This window comes from Xylaria bambusicola (assembly GCF_022495145.1).
Source record: "Xylaria bambusicola strain CBS 139988 unplaced genomic scaffold F5B22scaffold_25, whole genome shotgun sequence".
NCBI classification, from domain to species: Eukaryota; Fungi; Ascomycota; class Sordariomycetes; order Xylariales; family Xylariaceae; genus Xylaria; species Xylaria bambusicola.
Window position 1 is genome coordinate 47549 of NW_025953578.1, and position 17348 is coordinate 64896.

At 48.9% G+C, this 17348-nt stretch overlaps 6 protein-coding genes across 6 annotated transcripts; 4 read left to right on the forward strand and 2 right to left on the reverse strand.

The window, feature by feature from the left end:
* Nucleotides 1-1030: 1030 nt before the first annotated feature.
* F5B22DRAFT_214674 (glycosyltransferase family 15 protein) lies at nucleotides 1031-2988 on the forward strand. The gene is made up of 4 exons (XM_047969716.1): nucleotides 1031-1409; nucleotides 1490-2509; nucleotides 2565-2853; nucleotides 2916-2988. Exons 1-4 carry the CDS (start codon nucleotides 1359-1361, stop codon nucleotides 2978-2980), a joined length of 1425 nt encoding a protein of 474 aa, XP_047830063.1. The 5' UTR covers nucleotides 1031-1358; the 3' UTR covers nucleotides 2981-2988.
* Nucleotides 2989-3102: 114 nt separating this feature from the next.
* F5B22DRAFT_214699 (ribosomal protein S12) lies at nucleotides 3103-4339 on the reverse strand. Its single transcript, XM_047969717.1, has 3 exons — nucleotides 3954-4339; nucleotides 3580-3873; nucleotides 3103-3385 (listed from the first exon to the last, which is right to left on the reverse strand). The coding sequence occupies exons 1-3, from the start codon at nucleotides 4116-4118 to the stop codon at nucleotides 3308-3310; spliced, it is 537 nt and encodes a 178-aa protein (XP_047830064.1). The 5' UTR covers nucleotides 4119-4339; the 3' UTR covers nucleotides 3103-3307.
* Nucleotides 4340-4575: 236 nt separating this feature from the next.
* On the forward strand, nucleotides 4576-6302 carry F5B22DRAFT_214666 (acyl-CoA dehydrogenase). Its single transcript, XM_047969715.1, has 3 exons — nucleotides 4576-4809; nucleotides 4897-6063; nucleotides 6120-6302. The coding sequence occupies exons 1-3, from the start codon at nucleotides 4691-4693 to the stop codon at nucleotides 6166-6168; spliced, it is 1335 nt and encodes a 444-aa protein (XP_047830065.1). The 5' UTR covers nucleotides 4576-4690; the 3' UTR covers nucleotides 6169-6302.
* A 455-nt stretch (nucleotides 6303-6757) lies between these two features.
* On the reverse strand, nucleotides 6758-9264 carry F5B22DRAFT_214729 (carbohydrate-binding module family 20 protein). Its single transcript, XM_047969718.1, has 5 exons — nucleotides 8765-9264; nucleotides 8587-8710; nucleotides 8210-8455; nucleotides 7708-8160; nucleotides 6758-7649 (listed from the first exon to the last, which is right to left on the reverse strand). The coding sequence occupies exons 1-5, from the start codon at nucleotides 8991-8993 to the stop codon at nucleotides 6809-6811; spliced, it is 1893 nt and encodes a 630-aa protein (XP_047830066.1). The 5' UTR covers nucleotides 8994-9264; the 3' UTR covers nucleotides 6758-6808.
* Nucleotides 9265-10371: 1107 nt separating this feature from the next.
* On the forward strand, nucleotides 10372-11729 carry F5B22DRAFT_636867 (putative ZIP zinc transporter; the record flags this gene model as incomplete). The annotated part of the gene is made up of 3 exons (XM_047977349.1): nucleotides 10372-10512; nucleotides 10571-11172; nucleotides 11240-11729. The coding sequence occupies 3 exons, from the start codon at nucleotides 10372-10374 to the stop codon at nucleotides 11727-11729; spliced, it is 1233 nt and encodes a 410-aa protein (XP_047830067.1).
* A 2619-nt stretch (nucleotides 11730-14348) lies between these two features.
* Nucleotides 14349-16777, forward strand: F5B22DRAFT_609517 (arrestin). Its single transcript, XM_047975146.1, has one exon. The coding sequence runs from the start codon at nucleotides 14780-14782 to the stop codon at nucleotides 16268-16270; it is 1491 nt and encodes a 496-aa protein (XP_047830068.1). The 5' UTR covers nucleotides 14349-14779; the 3' UTR covers nucleotides 16271-16777.
* The last annotated feature ends 571 nt before the right edge of the window (nucleotides 16778-17348 follow it).

Here is a 17348-nt window from a genome sequence, read left to right on the forward strand (position 1 = left end):
CTGGTGTAAGAAAGAGTGATTTTTTTTTAAAAAAAATTTTGGAATTAAAGGGCGAACGCCTACTAGGTTCAAACGGATTACTTATTAATCTGGTGTTAGAGTTATTATGTAGTGTTGCCTATCTTGTAAATATGTTTTGCAAAACGTCTGGCGCAGAACGCTCATGATATGGAGGTGAGTTCATGACAATTAATGATACCTACAGCTACATATAACATATAATTCGGCGAAAGGAGACCAACGGCTACCTAGGCCCTATCAAGACTCAATATGCGAGCCTTTTTAGATATGAGGAATTACAGGGACACCAGTGGCTCCGATGCAATTGGTTCTGCTCTCCATGGATCTAAGACAGGGGCGGCGACAGGGGTCTGAGTTCTACGGCTGTACCAGAGCTGTACCTACACTACACCCCCGACCCCCCTCAGCCCCTACTTCGTGCTGGTGCGTGGCCAAGTGACGCGGCGGCCTCTCCCCAAGTCGCACAAATAAATGACCAAGCCAAGTGGGACAGCGCTCATCTTGAAGCTTCCGAGTCCCTTTTTCGTCGTCGTCGTCGTGGTATCTCCAGCTGTCTCGCACGTCCCGTCCCGATGCCGATTGATCAGAATCAACAGTGCTACTTGTGCTACCTTCCCTGATCATCTGATGCACCTCACCTCGCATTATCTCGTCTTCCTTTCTTCTACCTACTTCGTACATCCAAGGCTCAAGCAAAGCCTCCCCACCTAAGTATCTTTCCTGCCCAGGTACATAGCCTGTCGCCCACGCCTGGCGTGCCAGAGAGTTGGGAGACTGTTTCTACGTACGGTGGACCGGTGGTGTACTCTTCTTCGCTGCCTCTGTACGACGTTTTCGTGTCTATACTTGCTTTATCGGGCAAGCCAGTCTCACTTGGTATCATCATCGCGCAAGTTTGCATCTTAAAGACCGTGACGTATCTTTGCCCCTCGTCTTCCATTCCTCACCATTTCAATTCATCCATTCGTCTTGGCCGATCTATTACCGATTTTTACTCTAGCTTGTGTTTTCCTATCGCATAGCTTCCTTTCTTCATCAATCCCTAGTGTGTACTAGGAATCAGATCCTAGTGCATCAAGTTGCTCATTCAGTTCAAGGCGTCCAGTCTCCCAGCGTACGACGCAGTGATGTGATGTCCTGACGTCCCTTTGTTATTTTCTGTACCACAAGCAGAAGATTACCATTCAATTCGCCCCGCCACTGTCAGGTCATCCTAGGCGTCTCCTTTATTTTATGCTCTCGGGTTTCCTGCCGCAACGAAATAATTGACGACTGTTTTGTTTCTCCCACAACGACACGATCGCTTAGGATCACATCTAAATTGATCGGCGTAAATCATGGCGGCTGGAAATGCGCGTATCGTGAGATATATTGTCTTCGCCTCCTTTGTGAGCTTCCACCTTTCTTTTGCTTTTCTCCCGTTGTCATCCTGGTTTTCACTTCTCTAACAACCCTGCATCGCATCTAGTTTCTTGGAGTCCTCTACTTCATTTCCAACAACCAGGGCTATCACATTCAACCCGACGCATTCCACCTTAGTAAAACGCAACCAGTGAACCCTTTAGAAAAGGAGCAGTCTGTTCTTAATGGCGGCAGCGGATCAACTGAGGCGAGCTCGTTAGGGGCGGGTAGCAGCTCAAGTGGTACGGACTTCGGAGATGGGGTGAAAGATAATGTAGATCGTCCTGGAAAATCGGGCTCGGCGGTGACCGGTAGTGACAGCAGCAACATCGAACCCGACCCTATGCAAGGCTCGACGAGACCCCCGCCGGGCACCCCCAAACAACAACCCGATCTTGGAGAAGTCGCGATGGCTCTGACTCCAAATGATCATGGCTGGAATGATATGCTTGGAACGGCGCCTGGTCCTCGTATGAACGCCACCTTTGTCACCCTAGCCCGGAATGGTGATGTGTGGGATATTGCTCGATCTATCCGCCAGGTTGAGGATCGGTTCAACCGCCGATACAACTACGACTGGGTCTTCCTGAATGACAAGCCTTTCGATGATACCTTCAAAAAGGTTACTACCTCTCTTGTCTCTGGTAAGACCTACTATGGTGAGATTCCTCATGAACATTGGTCTTTTCCAGAACATATCGATCAGGACAAGGCAAAGAAAGTCCGCGAGGACATGGCCCAGCGCAAGATCATTTACGGCGATTCCATTAGCTACCGCCACATGTGCCGTTTCGAGTCTGGCTTCTTTTTCCGTCAGGAATTGATGATGAATTACGAGTGGTATTGGCGTGTAGAACCAAGCATCGAATTATTCTGCGACGTCCACTACGATCCATTCCGATATATGTCCGAGCACAAGAAGAAGTATAGCTTCGTGCTGAGTCTGTATGAATACGTTGAGACGATCCCAACGTTGTGGGACAGTGTGAAGAAGTTTATTAAAAATTACCCTGAACATATTGTCGATGGCAATTCCATGGGGTTCCTCAGCGACGATGGCGGTGAAACATACAACAAATGCCATTTTGTATGTAACGACGTACCCTCTTGGTTTTGAGTTCGACAAGCTAATCCAGAAACAGTGGTCCAATTTCGAGATCGGTAACCTTGAATGGCTGCGATCTAAACCGTATATCGACTTCTTTGAATCTCTTGACCAAGACGGAGGCTTCTTTTACGAGCGTTGGGGAGACGCACCAGTTCATTCCATCGCCGCGGGTCTGCTCTTGAAGAAGGAGGAAATCCACTTCTTCAACGACATTGCATATTATCATGTTCCTTTTACTCATTGCCCAACGGGCGAGCAGACTCGCATTGACCTTCGTTGTCACTGTAATCCGAAAGAGAACTTCGATTGGAAGGGCTATTCCTGTAGGTCGCCTCTAAAGTGTCTTACATTTATCACCATGCACTAACAACCATGTCAAATGTAGGTACATCAAGATATTTTGACATCAACAAGCTAGAGAAGCCAAAGGGATATGAAGACCAGGAATAAGCGACAGGATGATACATTACGACAAAGCATGTACAACAAATGGGTAGTGTGTATCTTTTTTCTCATGACGGGTTATTGAAAGCATTAAAACGGCTCGGCAATGTGTGGTCGGGAGGACCAATGGCGTCTTGGACTGCGTCTCAGGGAGACAGACCTCGCAGTGTTCATTCTTCATGTGTAAATATAAAATTTGCTCTGCGACATGATATTTAAATGACGACTGCCAATTACGTGCGGCTCACACACTATCATACAGGTATTGATAAGGGTAGCAAGGTGCCATTTCATTTTTGTTTATGTTCTACATTCCGTGAGGCAAAAGCGATTTTATCCTCCAACTGAGGCTTTCTTGGGTTTCTTCGTACCATACTTGCTTCGACTCGACATACGACTTGAAACACCAGCCTATGTAATAGTTAGTGTATCCATGACGGTGTGGAGGGTTTTCACTTGATTCAGAGAGTGATGGCCGAAAAGGAGTGGAAGCGAGCGGTATCTGTACATCGATGGGATACTGTGTACGAAGCTCTGTGATACGGTGAAGTCACTGAACTCTTCCATAGTAGATCCAATACACAGAAACGGGAAAAATATCGTACCAAATCTAAAGCACCGCGGACCAGATGGTAACGCACACCGGGGCAATCCTGACTGCGACCTCCGCGTACAAGCACGACGGAGTGCTGTTGGATGTTGTGGCCCTCGCCGGGGATGTAGGCGGTGATCATGCTGCCGGACGACAGACGCACACGGGCCGTCTTACGCTCGCCTGAGTTGGGTTTCTTCGGCCGCGTAACTCCAACCTTCAGACAAACGCCCTTCTGCTGCGGACATAGGGTATCGGACAGCGCGGGGGAGGTGGCGTGGCGGGCGCGCTGCGCCTTACGACAACCCTAGGGAAGAACCAAGTGTCAGCGGTGGCTTTTGACGAGTCAAGCGAAGTTGGCAATTAGGATCAAGGGTCACTACTCACTCGCAGCACCTGGTTCAGTGTTGCGCAGGGTGCGGGCGTTGTTGAAAAGGGGCGCGATGCAAATTGCGATGACACTGTCGTTGTCTTAGTTGTCGGTGTCAACGCTCGTATTAACGGCCGCCGTACCGCCGACTGCCATATTGACCGTAGTATGGGAGCTGCCATGGCGAATCGTGAACGGGATGGCGGCTACAGATTGCGATGTCGCGAGGCCGACTGCTTCATACAGCAGCTCCTGTAGTCGATAATTGGATCATTGCAGATTTGGACGGCTCCAGGCTTGGCAGTTCCGAGATGATGAGCTGCAGCTGGTGACGGTCCGCCAAGGCATAGTCTCTTATGGCCCACTTTCAGCAGCACACATTCACATGTCAGCTTGGCTCTCCCGGGAGTCATTGCAACGGGCAGCAGAAGCAGCGGGGCCGGAACTATAGTAGCGTCAAGGGAGACAGACCCGCGCTCTGCCCGCGGCTGGCTGGGGAATGCGGGCCCCAGCGGGAGTCTCATGACAGTGACCGCCGCATACAGCCCAGCTCCACCAGTGGCATGGCTACCCTCGGCTAAACGGTTCGAGGTGGGAGTCTTGATGCGCTGACTAGGAAATGTCGCCAATAACCTCTCTCAATCTTTTCCCAATCCTGTCTTGTAATTGCTGACGCGACGACGATCCTCACAATCCGTTCTACCATCTCTTGCCCGCCACACCACCCATCGCATCAGCTCAATTCCTTCACACAATGTCCTCCATTGCTCGAGTGTTGCGGCCCGCTGTTCGGAGGGGTCATGGTGCTGCTACGCGGGTCTCATTGGCATCGCCACGATGTATACACCCTTCAACGACACTGAATTCTCAGCAGTGAGTAGACTTCATCATCTAATACTATGTATTGCGACTGCAAGGTAGCGTATCTATCATACGATATACTGATCATGATCCACACAGGTTAAGACCGTTGTCCGCCACCCCCAGCCGCCGTACTGATATCTCTGGCATTCCTCCTACTCCCATAACGCATTTGTCAGAAACCGAGGTGGCGATGCAGGATGCCGTGTCCAAGTTTGCCAACGAAGTTATCTTACCGAAAGTGCGCGAAATGGACGAGGCTGAGCAGATGGACCCGGCGCTTGTTGAACAGCTCTTTGAGCAAGGTTTCATGGGCGTCGAGATTCCCGAGGAGTACGGCGGCGCCGGCATGAACTTCACTTCAGCTATCATCGGGATTGAGGAGTTGGCTCGTGTTGATCCGAGTGTGAGCGTCATGGTCGACGTGCATAACACATTGGTCAACACGGCTCTCCTGAAATGGGGCACTAACAACATCAAGAAGAAATTCTTGCCTCGTCTGGCCACCAACACAGTTGGTAGCTTTTGCCTGAGCGAGCCAGTGTCGGGGTCCGATGCTTTCAAACTTGCCACCAAGGCCACCGAAACAAGCGACGGCTTCAAGATCTCGGGCGGCAAGATGTGGATTACCAACGCAATGGAAGCCGAGTTCTTTATCGTATTCGCGAACCTCGACCCGTCCAAGGGCCACCGTGGAATCACAGCCTTCCTTGTTGAGAAGGGCATGAAGGGCTTCGAGATTGCCAAAAAGGAGAAGAAGTTGGGCATTAAAGCCAGCAGCACTTGCGTCCTTACCTTTGACGACGTCGAAGTTCCCAAGGAAAACCTCCTAGGTGTGAGGGGTGAAGGCTACAAGTATGCCATCGGTATTCTGAACGAAGGACGTATCGGTATCGCTGCTCAAATGACAGGTCTTGCTCTCGGCGCCTGGGAAAATGCAGTTAAGTACGTCTGGAACGACAGAAAGCAATTCGGTCAATTCGTCGGCGAATTCCAGGGAATGCAACACCAAATTGCCCAGTCTTATACTGAAATAGCAGCCGCCCGTGCCCTCGTCTACAATGCCGCGAGGAAGAAGGAAGCGGGCGAAGATTTCGTCCAAGACGCTGCCATGGCCAAGCTATTCGCCTCCCAAGTCGCCGGCCGCGTCAGCGGTCTAGCCGTGGAGTGGATGGGCGGCATGGGCTTCGTCCGTGAGGGTCTTGCCGAGAAGTTCTGGCGAGACAGCAAAATTGGTGCCATTTATGAGGGAACAAGCAATATCCAGTAAGTCATCAAGCCCCACGCCTTGTCAACTACCATTTACTAATTCGGTGTCATAGACTTAATACGATTGCGAAGCTTTTACAGAAAGAATACACTCAGAAATAGAGGACATGCAACGGTTAGCATCCTATATAGGTCATAAAAAGGGGAATGCTTTGCTTTTTGTCCATTTACCTTATCAGTTTTAAGAGCCATGTATGAACGCATCAACAATGCTAGATCATTTGTTTGAAGCCAAGGAGTCATTTACATATATTATATCAAACTGGAAACATGCCAGCGTTTACTGTGTTCGTTTGTTACCAAGCTAAGATCAGCATCAATATATGTGACAGCTGTGTCTAAGTATAATGTTGTTTTTCTAAGAATTGGGATGTCGCGCTATCAACTGAAGGGGTATTTCCTCTACATAATAGTGCGGTTACTATTTATTACTGTATTCGAATCAAGAACTTCAGTTTCAGGTAGGTCATTACAATGTGTCCGAATGGTCCCAGTTCCCCCTGATTTAGTTTGTCTAGTTAAGATGGCTGGTCTCAACCATGATCTCGACCATGATAATGATAAGCTTACACCTTTGAAATCGATCTATATCATGCCTCGTCTACGACACTACTCAATGAATATCAAAGAACCGCCATGAATGGAATAAAAGCAAAGGAATAAAAATGTGCAGGTATATCTTTCTACACGACCCAATAAATTACTGACAAACTTATTGTCTAATCCAGGTTTCCACACCTCTTCAGCAGCCGCCGCTGCTACCCGTTGGCCCCTGCCACGCATCGTCTGTCACAACAAGGACAGCATCAGGGTCTGCATCAGGATCACAAGGCGGTATAACAAGTGTGCGGTTCGCAGTACTGGACTCCCAGATCGGGCCCTGGCCACAGTCCTGCTGTCGCACATACACGTAGTTGGTCGTCTCGCCGGCCGTGAGCGCAATCGTAGCAGCCCACAGGGGTCGTTGGTCCGTGTAGCCCGAGGCGTCGAGCGGCCAGGCATTGCTGACGTCCCAGGTACCGAGATCTGTCGTGTTTCCAGCAACGAGGATATTTTCGCCAAAGTACGTTGTGGCGTTAACCTCGAAGCGCACGTTCGATGTACACGTCACGTTGACGTCGGGCGCGCCGGCCGCGATCGCGGGTGTGTAGGTACCCTTGGTCGAACCGGAGGCGCACTGGTCCGGCAAGGTGGCGGAGCCAGAGACTGGGACCCAGCTGGGAGGGTATTGTCCTGCGCGTCGCTCGGCCATGGACACAAACGCTGCGTAGGACCATGTTAGGTCTGTTGCAGACGTCGGGTTGAAGGGCGAGGTCTTGTTGAATTGTTCCGCTAGAGATCCATCCTCTGGGGTATACTTCTCGAACACTGCCACGAAGCTCTCAGCATATTTGGTTACGGCTGCCAGGATACCGGGGAACTCGGAGCATTTGTCGTTTGGCGTATAAGTCTGAGTGCGGGCGGCTGGGTAGATATCCCGGAAGAAAGCGAGGGAAGTCTCATCGATGGTTAGTGAGCCCTGGACAGTCCACTGAGCCAAAGCGTCATAGAGATACTCGGCGGCACTCGCAGTGATAAGATACCTAGTACAAGTATGTTAGAACTTGATTTTCTTCTTCTCTCTTTACAGTTTTTACGAACCATGGGTTACCATCAAAATAAACATCCTCGGTATACCGGCCAAGGGCGATACCCTCTGTTGGGGGTATGCCTTCATTGATGGGATACAGAGTCGAGTTACGGAAGGAATCGACAAAAGCTTTGAAATTCGACAAGCTCCGGCTATTGCAAGGCTGTATGCTAGCATCGTCACAACTGGCATTTATGTCAAACACGGAAATAGCGCCAATCACCGTGTGGGCGTCCTTGCCGGTGCGCCCCAGATCACTGTTGATATTGGCAGTGAAGTACTCGCCATTCCAGAACGCTTCGTTCAAGAAGCAAGCCACTTGAGGGGCCTGATCACATCCTGTGCATTGAACGCCGATGCTTTTCGCGAGTGTGTTGCCCTCAACGAGTGCCCTGAGTTGGTTTTGGGTGGCAAAGAAGCTTGAACCTAGCACCTCTTCCCAGATATCAAACCCAGTAGAGTTCCTTCAATCAAATTAGGCACAGCCTATGCAGCTTAAGTCGAGAGACATACCAATATTGACCGACATATGACAGGTCATTTGAGATGACTGGCCATACAACTGTTTTCGCCCTTTCTTCTTGGCCATTGGAGATAAGCCAATTGCTATACGCAATTAACGCAACGGCACGGAGTGCTGGACCATCTCTCTGCGGCCGTCCCCAAGCTCCATTGAACCGTGTAAGATCAACGTTGTACTTTGGCTCACCGATGCCAGCTCCGTTTGGGAGGAACGTTCCTGACGGGTTGGTGACAGTTCTGTTGGAGATCAGCATCAATTATTCTAGTCGTAGATCGTGAAGATATTTCAAGACTTGAAGGCGAATAAACAAAACAGAACCTTGAAAGCATAAATGGGAGAGACGATAGAGTAGCTGAGGCCTTCATACTGGAGAATGGCTTGAGAGTGGATGTAATCCTCGATATAGGATTTGAGCTGTTCCTCGCCAAGCAAGAATTCGTCAATAATCATCTTCATGGTCAGAGCTGCATCTCGAGTCCACGTATAAAAGTCTACCATCTTGTCAGTCAAGAAGGCGATGCCGATGAGGTTCGCAACAAACTCACAGTCTGGGTTCACGGTAGAAGGACTGGCTATAATGACACCTGCTCCGGCGCCTGGAGCGCGAGAGCCATCAGGACCGATGTTGTTGAGAACATTCTGGAGAGAAAGAGCACGTTGCTTTTGCACAAAGCTGTCGAGGCCATCTGCTCGAGATATAATCCTCCCATTTGCTACGCCGGCGGCCGCAAACACAGATAGCAACGTAATTAACTTGGCTGAAAGGACGCCCATCTTCAATTGACTTGAATTGAGTGCTAGGAAGAGAGAAGTGAGAGGAGAGGAGGCTACATGTGGATTCCGAGGACTTTGTTCTGGTATATGCGTACGATTTTATATCCCCAAGATCGTTCGGCCCTACTTCTTTCTCAACTTGGCTGCTTGTACCCTCTTGCTTCTCTACCTTCCCGAATCATTTCTGGCTCGACTTGGATCACATCATAGTGTCATCGCCTCTGGAGAAAGAGCAGCTTGGCGGGCATTCTGGGGAACTAGCTGGGGGTTTTCTCGGAGTAATCCTAAGTGCACATACATTTGCGGGGTAGCTACCCCAGGTATAAATTAAATTTCCCCAATCAGGTTATCAGTTTGGACCTGGGTGGACATCGTCAACCTCGCTGTCAGGGGTTCCCCTCATACACTGTGTAGCTTAAAGCGACCGAAATGTCGTTTGAATTGGTTACATAATCTCGCGATGCACAATATAGGTGACCGACGAGCTTCAAGGGACAAAACGGACTACTTGAGTGGCACATTATTCTTCATAACGGTCCAACCTTAGATCGATATACTATAAGAAGTAATAATTAGGGCCGGGCCGGGCCGGAGCCGAAATAATCAGCAAAGTTAACAATATATTAGATAGCTATGAAGCTATAGAGATCAATTGACGTAAACTTAATTAGAATAGGCAGGAGGAAGACGTTCGAGCTGGTAGAGAAGGCTGGTATCTATCTATCTCACCAAATGTCTATGCCCAAACAGAGATGAGGAGAGTTGAGAATGAATTAAAGAGATATACGGTAAGTTTGGATGGTCACAAGTACCCACCTACCTACCTGGTAGTACTAGAAAAGGGCATCCTGCAACAACTAGGTAAACCCATCTATTGATTTCGGTATATGCCATAGATAGATACGGTATGTATATGCTTAGGTAATCATATACCCAGTTAGTACTTCCTAAGAGCTTCAGTGTACCTAGTGCTTGAACTTTGCTGGGGAACCAGCATCGGGATGCTTAACGTTACAGCTGAGGTAAACAAGACTGCAGCTTTGTGGCCTTGTCCGTCTCTAGCCTCATCGTTGTGCGTGGGCAGAGCTCGTTTGCCTACCTAATTTCGCAGGTTTTTCTTAGATGACATGAAGTAGATGAAGGCTTGCTAGGACTTATCGGGGATTGTTTTGGTTCTTAGTGTCAGCCGCTACTGGCGCGCGTTAAGTAAAATTAGAGTCTCCCGGAGGGGGGCTAACCTCTGACCTTGTACATCCGCCTCTCACTTCGAGACGGATATACTTTAAGTACCTGGGAAGGATTATCTGCAGGAGCTGACCTTAACAACTATATGGTAACCCTGTGCTTCCTCAACTTGCTAAACGTCAATCGTCGGGTTATGGCGTTATACCGGCCCAAGGGCTGGTTGTTTGTCTGTCTCTTTGCGGGATTGGCCGTGGCCTCCAAGCTAGAGAACCATGGAAAGCCTGCAATATCTTTCGACTCCTTGAGTTTGCAGCAGCTGGATGAGGAACTTCAAGTAAGCGCACGAGTCTCTGTGCCCAGCTACCTGTAACACAAGCTAAAGAGAGCTTCAGACGTGCGATGTTGTCCGACAGCTCAACGCTGCAAAGATCGCGACCGCGCCCGACACCTCTACCCTGACGTCTAAGATATTCGCTATCCTCTTTCCTGGCAGTCCCGCTGTCAACGCTCTGCTTGCAACTCTCTATATCTCCGGTCCCCCAAACTTTCTACTAGCACTATGTCCAACCAACATCGATCCATCGTCGCTATCAGTAATGGTTGCATTTGCCGTTGGCGGCTTGTTAGGTGATACGCTCTTCCACCTCTTGCCCGAAATCTTTCTTGGCGAGGATTCCCCCGAACGTGCACGCTTTGTGCTCGTCGAGCCCAACCGAAACTTGCTCTTGGGGCTCGCTATAATGGTCGGATTCATGACATTCGTGGCAATGGATAAGGGGTTGCGTATTGCGACTGGTGGGGAAGGACACGACCACAATCACGGCGCCCATTCGCATGAACCGTCACCTGCCTCGGCTACGTCGAGTTCAGTAGATATAGCAGGTCCAGAAGCCAAGAATCGCAAAAAGGGGTCCGATAAAAAAAATTCGGTGGTAAAGCGCGATGAAAAGGAGGTAAACCCTAGTGTCAAATTAGGAGGTTTCCTGAACTTGATGTGAGTTATCAGCTACTCCCTTCTATGAGCATTCGCTGCTACCTGAGTAGAGCTTATAAAATGCCAGTGCCGACTTTACACACAATATCACGGACGGTCTCGCGATGTCAGCATCGTTCTATGCGTCACCCACAATCGGCGCAACTACCACTGTGGCCGTATTCTTTCACGAGATTCCTCACGAAGTCGGTGACTTTGCTCTGCTTGTACAATCTGGTTTCTCTAAGCGAGCAGCTATGGGAGCACAATTTGTAACGGCATTGGGCGCACTTCTAGGAACGCTGATTGGCATTGCCGTCCAGGAACTTGGCGGTAATAACAATGTTGATGGGAGTTTCAATGGTATGACTGGAGGCATCTGGGGAACAAGCTTGTCTTGGGGTGACCTTCTCCTCCCATTCACAGCCGGCACTTTCCTCTACGTTGGAACTGTAGCCGTTATCCCCGAGCTTCTGGAGACTGGGCCAAATAAAGGAGCTGAACTTCGCAAAACGCTGGTACAGTTTGCGGCGGTCGCTTTAGGTGCGGGCATAATGCTTTACATATCCTGGGATTGATGCCTGATGGCCTGTATATTCGAATCTTCCGCAGCTAATAGACGTCAATTGATGACGCGGATAGGAGCTTTAGGATTTTGATGGTATTCGTGTCACCCATCACCAATAGTGGATGAAAAAACTGGATTACCTGAAATTCGTGGCGTCAAAGCTGACGGTCCGAAGGGCGCATATGGCACCATCGCTGATTCATAAGCATTTGAACTAAATATTAACATTAAGACGATTCTTGTTAGGCATACCCGATTTTTGACACTTAACTATTCTCACACCAGAGACGGTCTGAGTTATTGTGAGCGTCTATATACTCGTGATTTGATCGGTAATATGGAAGTCAGAAGCGAGAACCGGATGTTTTATCCAATCCGAACTATGGGGCGATGCTAGTTCGCGCGGCTGGCAGCCACAATGGATCTTTTACATGTAATTATCGATCACAGTAGACTAATAGGTTCCTAAAACCTAAGGTTAGCTGATTACAAAGACATTATGCCGCACAGTAGAGAGCTAAAAACGGTATCAATGGATCATCTCCCCCATATTCTAGAAGTGTGCACATATAATAAGCCAATAGTACATCAAGCAAGACAACATTCGAATGTTGACACAACGAGAAGAGTCCCTGAAGCAAGTCTGACTAATCTTTTTCTTCATGACGCCAAATCCCAAACTCTCTTTGTGGAGGAAAGTTTCCAGGATCGAAGAAATAGGCAATAGAGGGCCGATAACGGCCAGGCATTGAGCGGGACGCAAGCTGTCAAAGACAACAACTCACATGTCGCATCTTGGTATGCTGCAAGTTTCAGGTGCCCACGTGGGCTACTGCCGTACGATGTAAGGCTCACCCGAGTGCATCGTTATACGAACGTTTCCATCTCGCCTTAAGGTTGATTAAGCAGTATTGGGTACTAGTCGCCTTATCAACTGATTGATCTTGGCTCCATTACTTCCATATAAATCCGTAGATCTTGCAAGATGTTAGTTGCGTGTCAATGTTGGCTCTCACAGAGTGTTAGTGCCGCATCATCTTTGTCATTGGCTCACAGGCATGAGTAGGCGGCAGGATTGTCGTCCATAATCCGTCTCCAACCACGATCAATTGCGTGCTGCAAGGGCGTTTTTGATTCTGGCGCCACGCCAATATACTGAATACAGCACTTACATAATAATGCCCACTTGAGTGAGTTCTTTAGCGTAAGCTCAGTTGGAGCTCGGGAAAGCCTACGGGATTGTTTTCGGGAAAGAATAGAATGAAAGGGGGCAAAGTGAAAGATATTTTTTTTCAGACGCTTAGTTTTTTTCCTTGTACTAACTAGTATGTATCTTCCTGTGTATGTATGTATGTAAGTAGGTAGGTACATAAGTACCTAGTTATGAGGGTATTAGTCTCTTGTAATTGCGCCATCACGCACCAGCGCTTCGCAAAAGAGCGACGAATATTTCCGAATTTCCAGCCTATTCCCGTTCACCGTTCGGCTCAGTTCAGAGGTACCTTGCTGGTCGTTGCATGGAGAGTACCTACACATTTACTCGACTTACTTAAGCTCGATCCTGAAAATGAAGTACTACTTAAGTAAGCAGATGTCAAGGTATGCGCCCTGCCATGCGCCCTACTGTACCATACCTGGCAAATTATTTACATTACCGGTATGTCCCCTCGAGTGGTAGGTACTGTAGCATACGAGTGACTTTGTCCATACTTAGGCAATCAAAGTAGTATGAAAAATTAACACAGTAGATGTTCAGACACAAGCTTCGGTAGACATACTCACGCCGGGACGAAGCGAACGGCGTGCCGCTGCATCGACCGTTTTCGATGAAGACTGTCACTACCTACTCTAGGTTGCAAAAGTGGGTAGGTACATGTAAGGAGATGTCAATACTATAGTATGTATGTAGGCTTCTTCGCATCACCAGTTCTGAAGTCGCGTAGTTGCTCCACTGGTCTCGCGGCCAGCGCGATCTGGACCCTCAAAGTTCAGACAAAGTTGAATGCACGGGGAGCACCGGAGATGCCTCTTCAACTCCTTCGGCATCCTGGGTGGGGGAGAGCCCCTCCGCCGTGCCTTTACAGGCCAAGCGCTGTGAAAATTTGGTGCCGCCAGCCTGAGATTGTCCAGGTGTATGAGTGTTGGTGTGTGCCGGTCCAGGTGACAAACGGAAAACGGACGACGACCCCTGATCCACTTACGTCAACTCACCAAGTCAACGCCGCCCTTCGCTCGCTGTTGTTACCCAGTGCATGCGGAACGGAGTAGACCTGTAAGTTGTAACCATCATCGCCCTAGCCTAGTGCTTGATCTATCCGTGGGTCACCGATCACACCATGCGCAATTGAAGCATCAAACCCGACCCAACCATTACTACATAGTATGTACTATGCATGTAGTATCTGAGCTTCCTGGATCTGTCTGTCAGGATCTGTCCCCCATGTGGATGACTCAGGTTGCCTGATTCATCGATCCGTCCCAATAGATCGAGATATGACAAACTACCTGAGCTTGTCTCGCGAAAGGCGTGCCTATTATTTATACTATGTAGGTGCGCCATGGGATATAGGTAAGTGTATAAGTATATATAACCCATGAGGCCAGCACCACCACCACCACCACCACCACATCCACACCCACACGAGGAGCGTAGCTATCGAACATCTATCCAACCAACGAGTTGTGTTATATACACAGAGAATTCCAGAACTATTGACTTTCGACTATCTACTCTCGACTAAACCAACAGAATTAAGGGCGGGCGGCCTTGACGTCCAGTGCTAAAGTCGGAACAAAATAAAGGACAAAGAGTTCTCTCTCGGTATCCTCACCTGGTACGCGCCTTGTCACTCACTCACTCTGTCTGCCGACTCGTACTGCGTAAGTGGTCAGGCGTCAACGGCACAGGGGCACAGCGGCACAGCGGCACAGGGTGACGAGCGGCTTGTCACGCATCCCGTTCTAACAGCAGCAGCAGCAACAAGCCACCCCGCATCTGCTCCTTCTCTTCCGTCTCTGATAAGCAGCTCTTGAGTGACCATCTCCCGCTCATCCTACAAAATGTCGAACCGTTCGTGGCCACAGAGCCACGCTGTAACTGCTGTTGAATCCGTACAGAAACATATCACACCTAAGGTCAACATGGATATCTGTATCGACAACCATTATCAATCTAAAATATATACCACACTCTCGAGCGTCTCGGGACATGTGAAAGTGCATGCCTCCCACGACGTACCATTCGACAAAGTGCAAATCCTGTTTCTAGGGACTAGCAGGACTCGAGTTGATGCTATCAACATACCTCGGGCAACCTCTCACACGTTTCTGAAGCTGTTGATGCCTGTTCCGGAGTCTCACTATCCGGAAACACGATGCTTCCAAGCAGGCACCACTTATACGATCCCTTTTAATTTCGTCGTCCCTCAATACCTTACTCTCAATGCGTGTAGCCATCGCATTCCCAACGACGCGTTGAAGGACGCTCACTTGCGACTCCCACCTTCCATTGGAGATTGGGACAAGGATGACTTCACGCCACACATGTCGCGCATCACATATTCAGTGCGAGCAAGGGTATACCAAAAGAATGCCGATGGCAAAAACGCCAAGGCAGTAGAGGCGTCACAGGACATCAAGGTGATCCCAATGGTGGCTGAAGATGCGCCTCTCAATATCACTGAACAAGACAAGCTGTATGCTATGTCCAAAAGAAAGACAATCAGAAAGTCGATTCTCTCTCCGAAGCTCGGAAAGTTGACTGTGTCCGCGAATCAACCAGCACCCGTCATGATCAGCTCAGATGGACACTCTACCACCCCGACGACTGCACAGGTGAACTTGGTTTTCGAGCCTACATCCAGCGAATCGCAACCACCCAAAGTTGTAGGCATTACTTCCAAGGTAACTGCAGTAACTTACTATAGCGCCGCTGGTATCAACCAATATCCCAATCTCAAAGATTGGGCTCGTTCGTATAGTGCCGATGGTCGCGGTGCTTATTCGAGCTCTATTGCGTTGCCTGCAACGCCTGTTGAGAAAGTTTCTTGGAAACCGCATGTTACGGAACAGGGGAGGCGGGATTCTGGTTACGGCTCTGATCTTCATTCCGACTCGGAACATTCAGCCAGTGGGCGACAAAGCCTGGACAGCCGTACACGTAACAACAAGACCATCCCCTATTACTACGGAATGCAGGTCCGGGTTCCAGTACAGCTACCAGATGATAAGAAGCAATTCGTTCCAACTTTTCACTCGTGTATATCATCGCGAGTGTACGTTTTGTGGATGACAGTGACGTTATCAGCACTGGCAGGCACCAGCTCCGTTGTCACCCTGGGCGTGCCGCTGCAGATCGGTGTTGGTTCTCGGGGAGGTGGACGAGTTGATGCCACAGGTTTACCAACTTTTGAGGCTGCTATGGAGGATGCCGCTCTCGAGGTTGACGCCTACCTGCAACCTCGAACACTGTGCATGCCAGATATTGAATTCTGTAGCCGCTTGCCTGGCTATTCAGAGCGTGTAGGCAGTCGAGCGGCTCAGCCAGTATAGAATCGCATGGTCATCCATCGGCTTACCACAACGGCCAAGCAGACGGCTTCGCCTCCAAACCAGAAGCGGCCAACTTAGTGCTATAACTATTATGGCATCATCTCTTTGCTTTTGACTTTGCCCATTTCACGATTTCCTCTTTTCGGTTGCACACGCTTACAAACGTTCTCCTTTTTGCTTGGCATTGGCGCAGGCGGGATATGCTGCTTCAGTGGTGCTCACTTTGTTTTAACGGATAAAAAAGCTATGTACGCGACATTCAGACACATCTCAGATGATACCCACGAGGCGCTCAGTGGAACTGTCGTCTCGCCTACGTCCCTTCTTTCTTCCTATACTTCTACATTTGTTTTTGGGCGGGAGATAGCAATGAGGCGGAAGCGTCTACCTATCGGGTGAGGACAGATAGTATGTCCTCCCCAACGTGCGATAATAGATGGAAATTCCTGCTAGCACGTTATAATATGGATAATGAATACAAAACAACATAATTAATCGAGATAGAAACTAAGTTCCTGTGCCATGACTCTTCCATGCTGCTAATGCTCTGCCTGAATAGGTAGGTCGGTGAGATTAAAGACATCCTTAAGGCTCAACTTGAAAACAAAGTAGGTTTCTTCACAATACTTATAGTACCATGTTTTTGTAGCAGTTGTTGATCGATTGGGGAGCATCCCTCAGATACGCATATATATGTGATATCTAGCCCTCAAGACTTTAAGTTAAGAGACCGTTCCTTCACAAGCTAGATACAGACTTACAGGAATTATAGAAATAGCAATATCAACTTACGTGTATTTTAATGAACATGTAAACGCGCAGGGACTAGTGTTCTGACCTACCTAGTCTACACATTGTACTACTGTATGTACTAAGTAAGTACCTACATTACCTAGGTCCTTAGACCGGTGGGTGAGCCTGAGGTTCTTTTCTTAGAAACAGTTGTGCCGTCGCAATGGGTCTGGAACAGTACCTAGCCTTAGCTGACCGCTTAGGTACCTACCGATATTGCGAACTGTAAATATACCTGGTTACTTTATAGTACCTACCTAGGTACATGTACAGCACGTCAATCCCC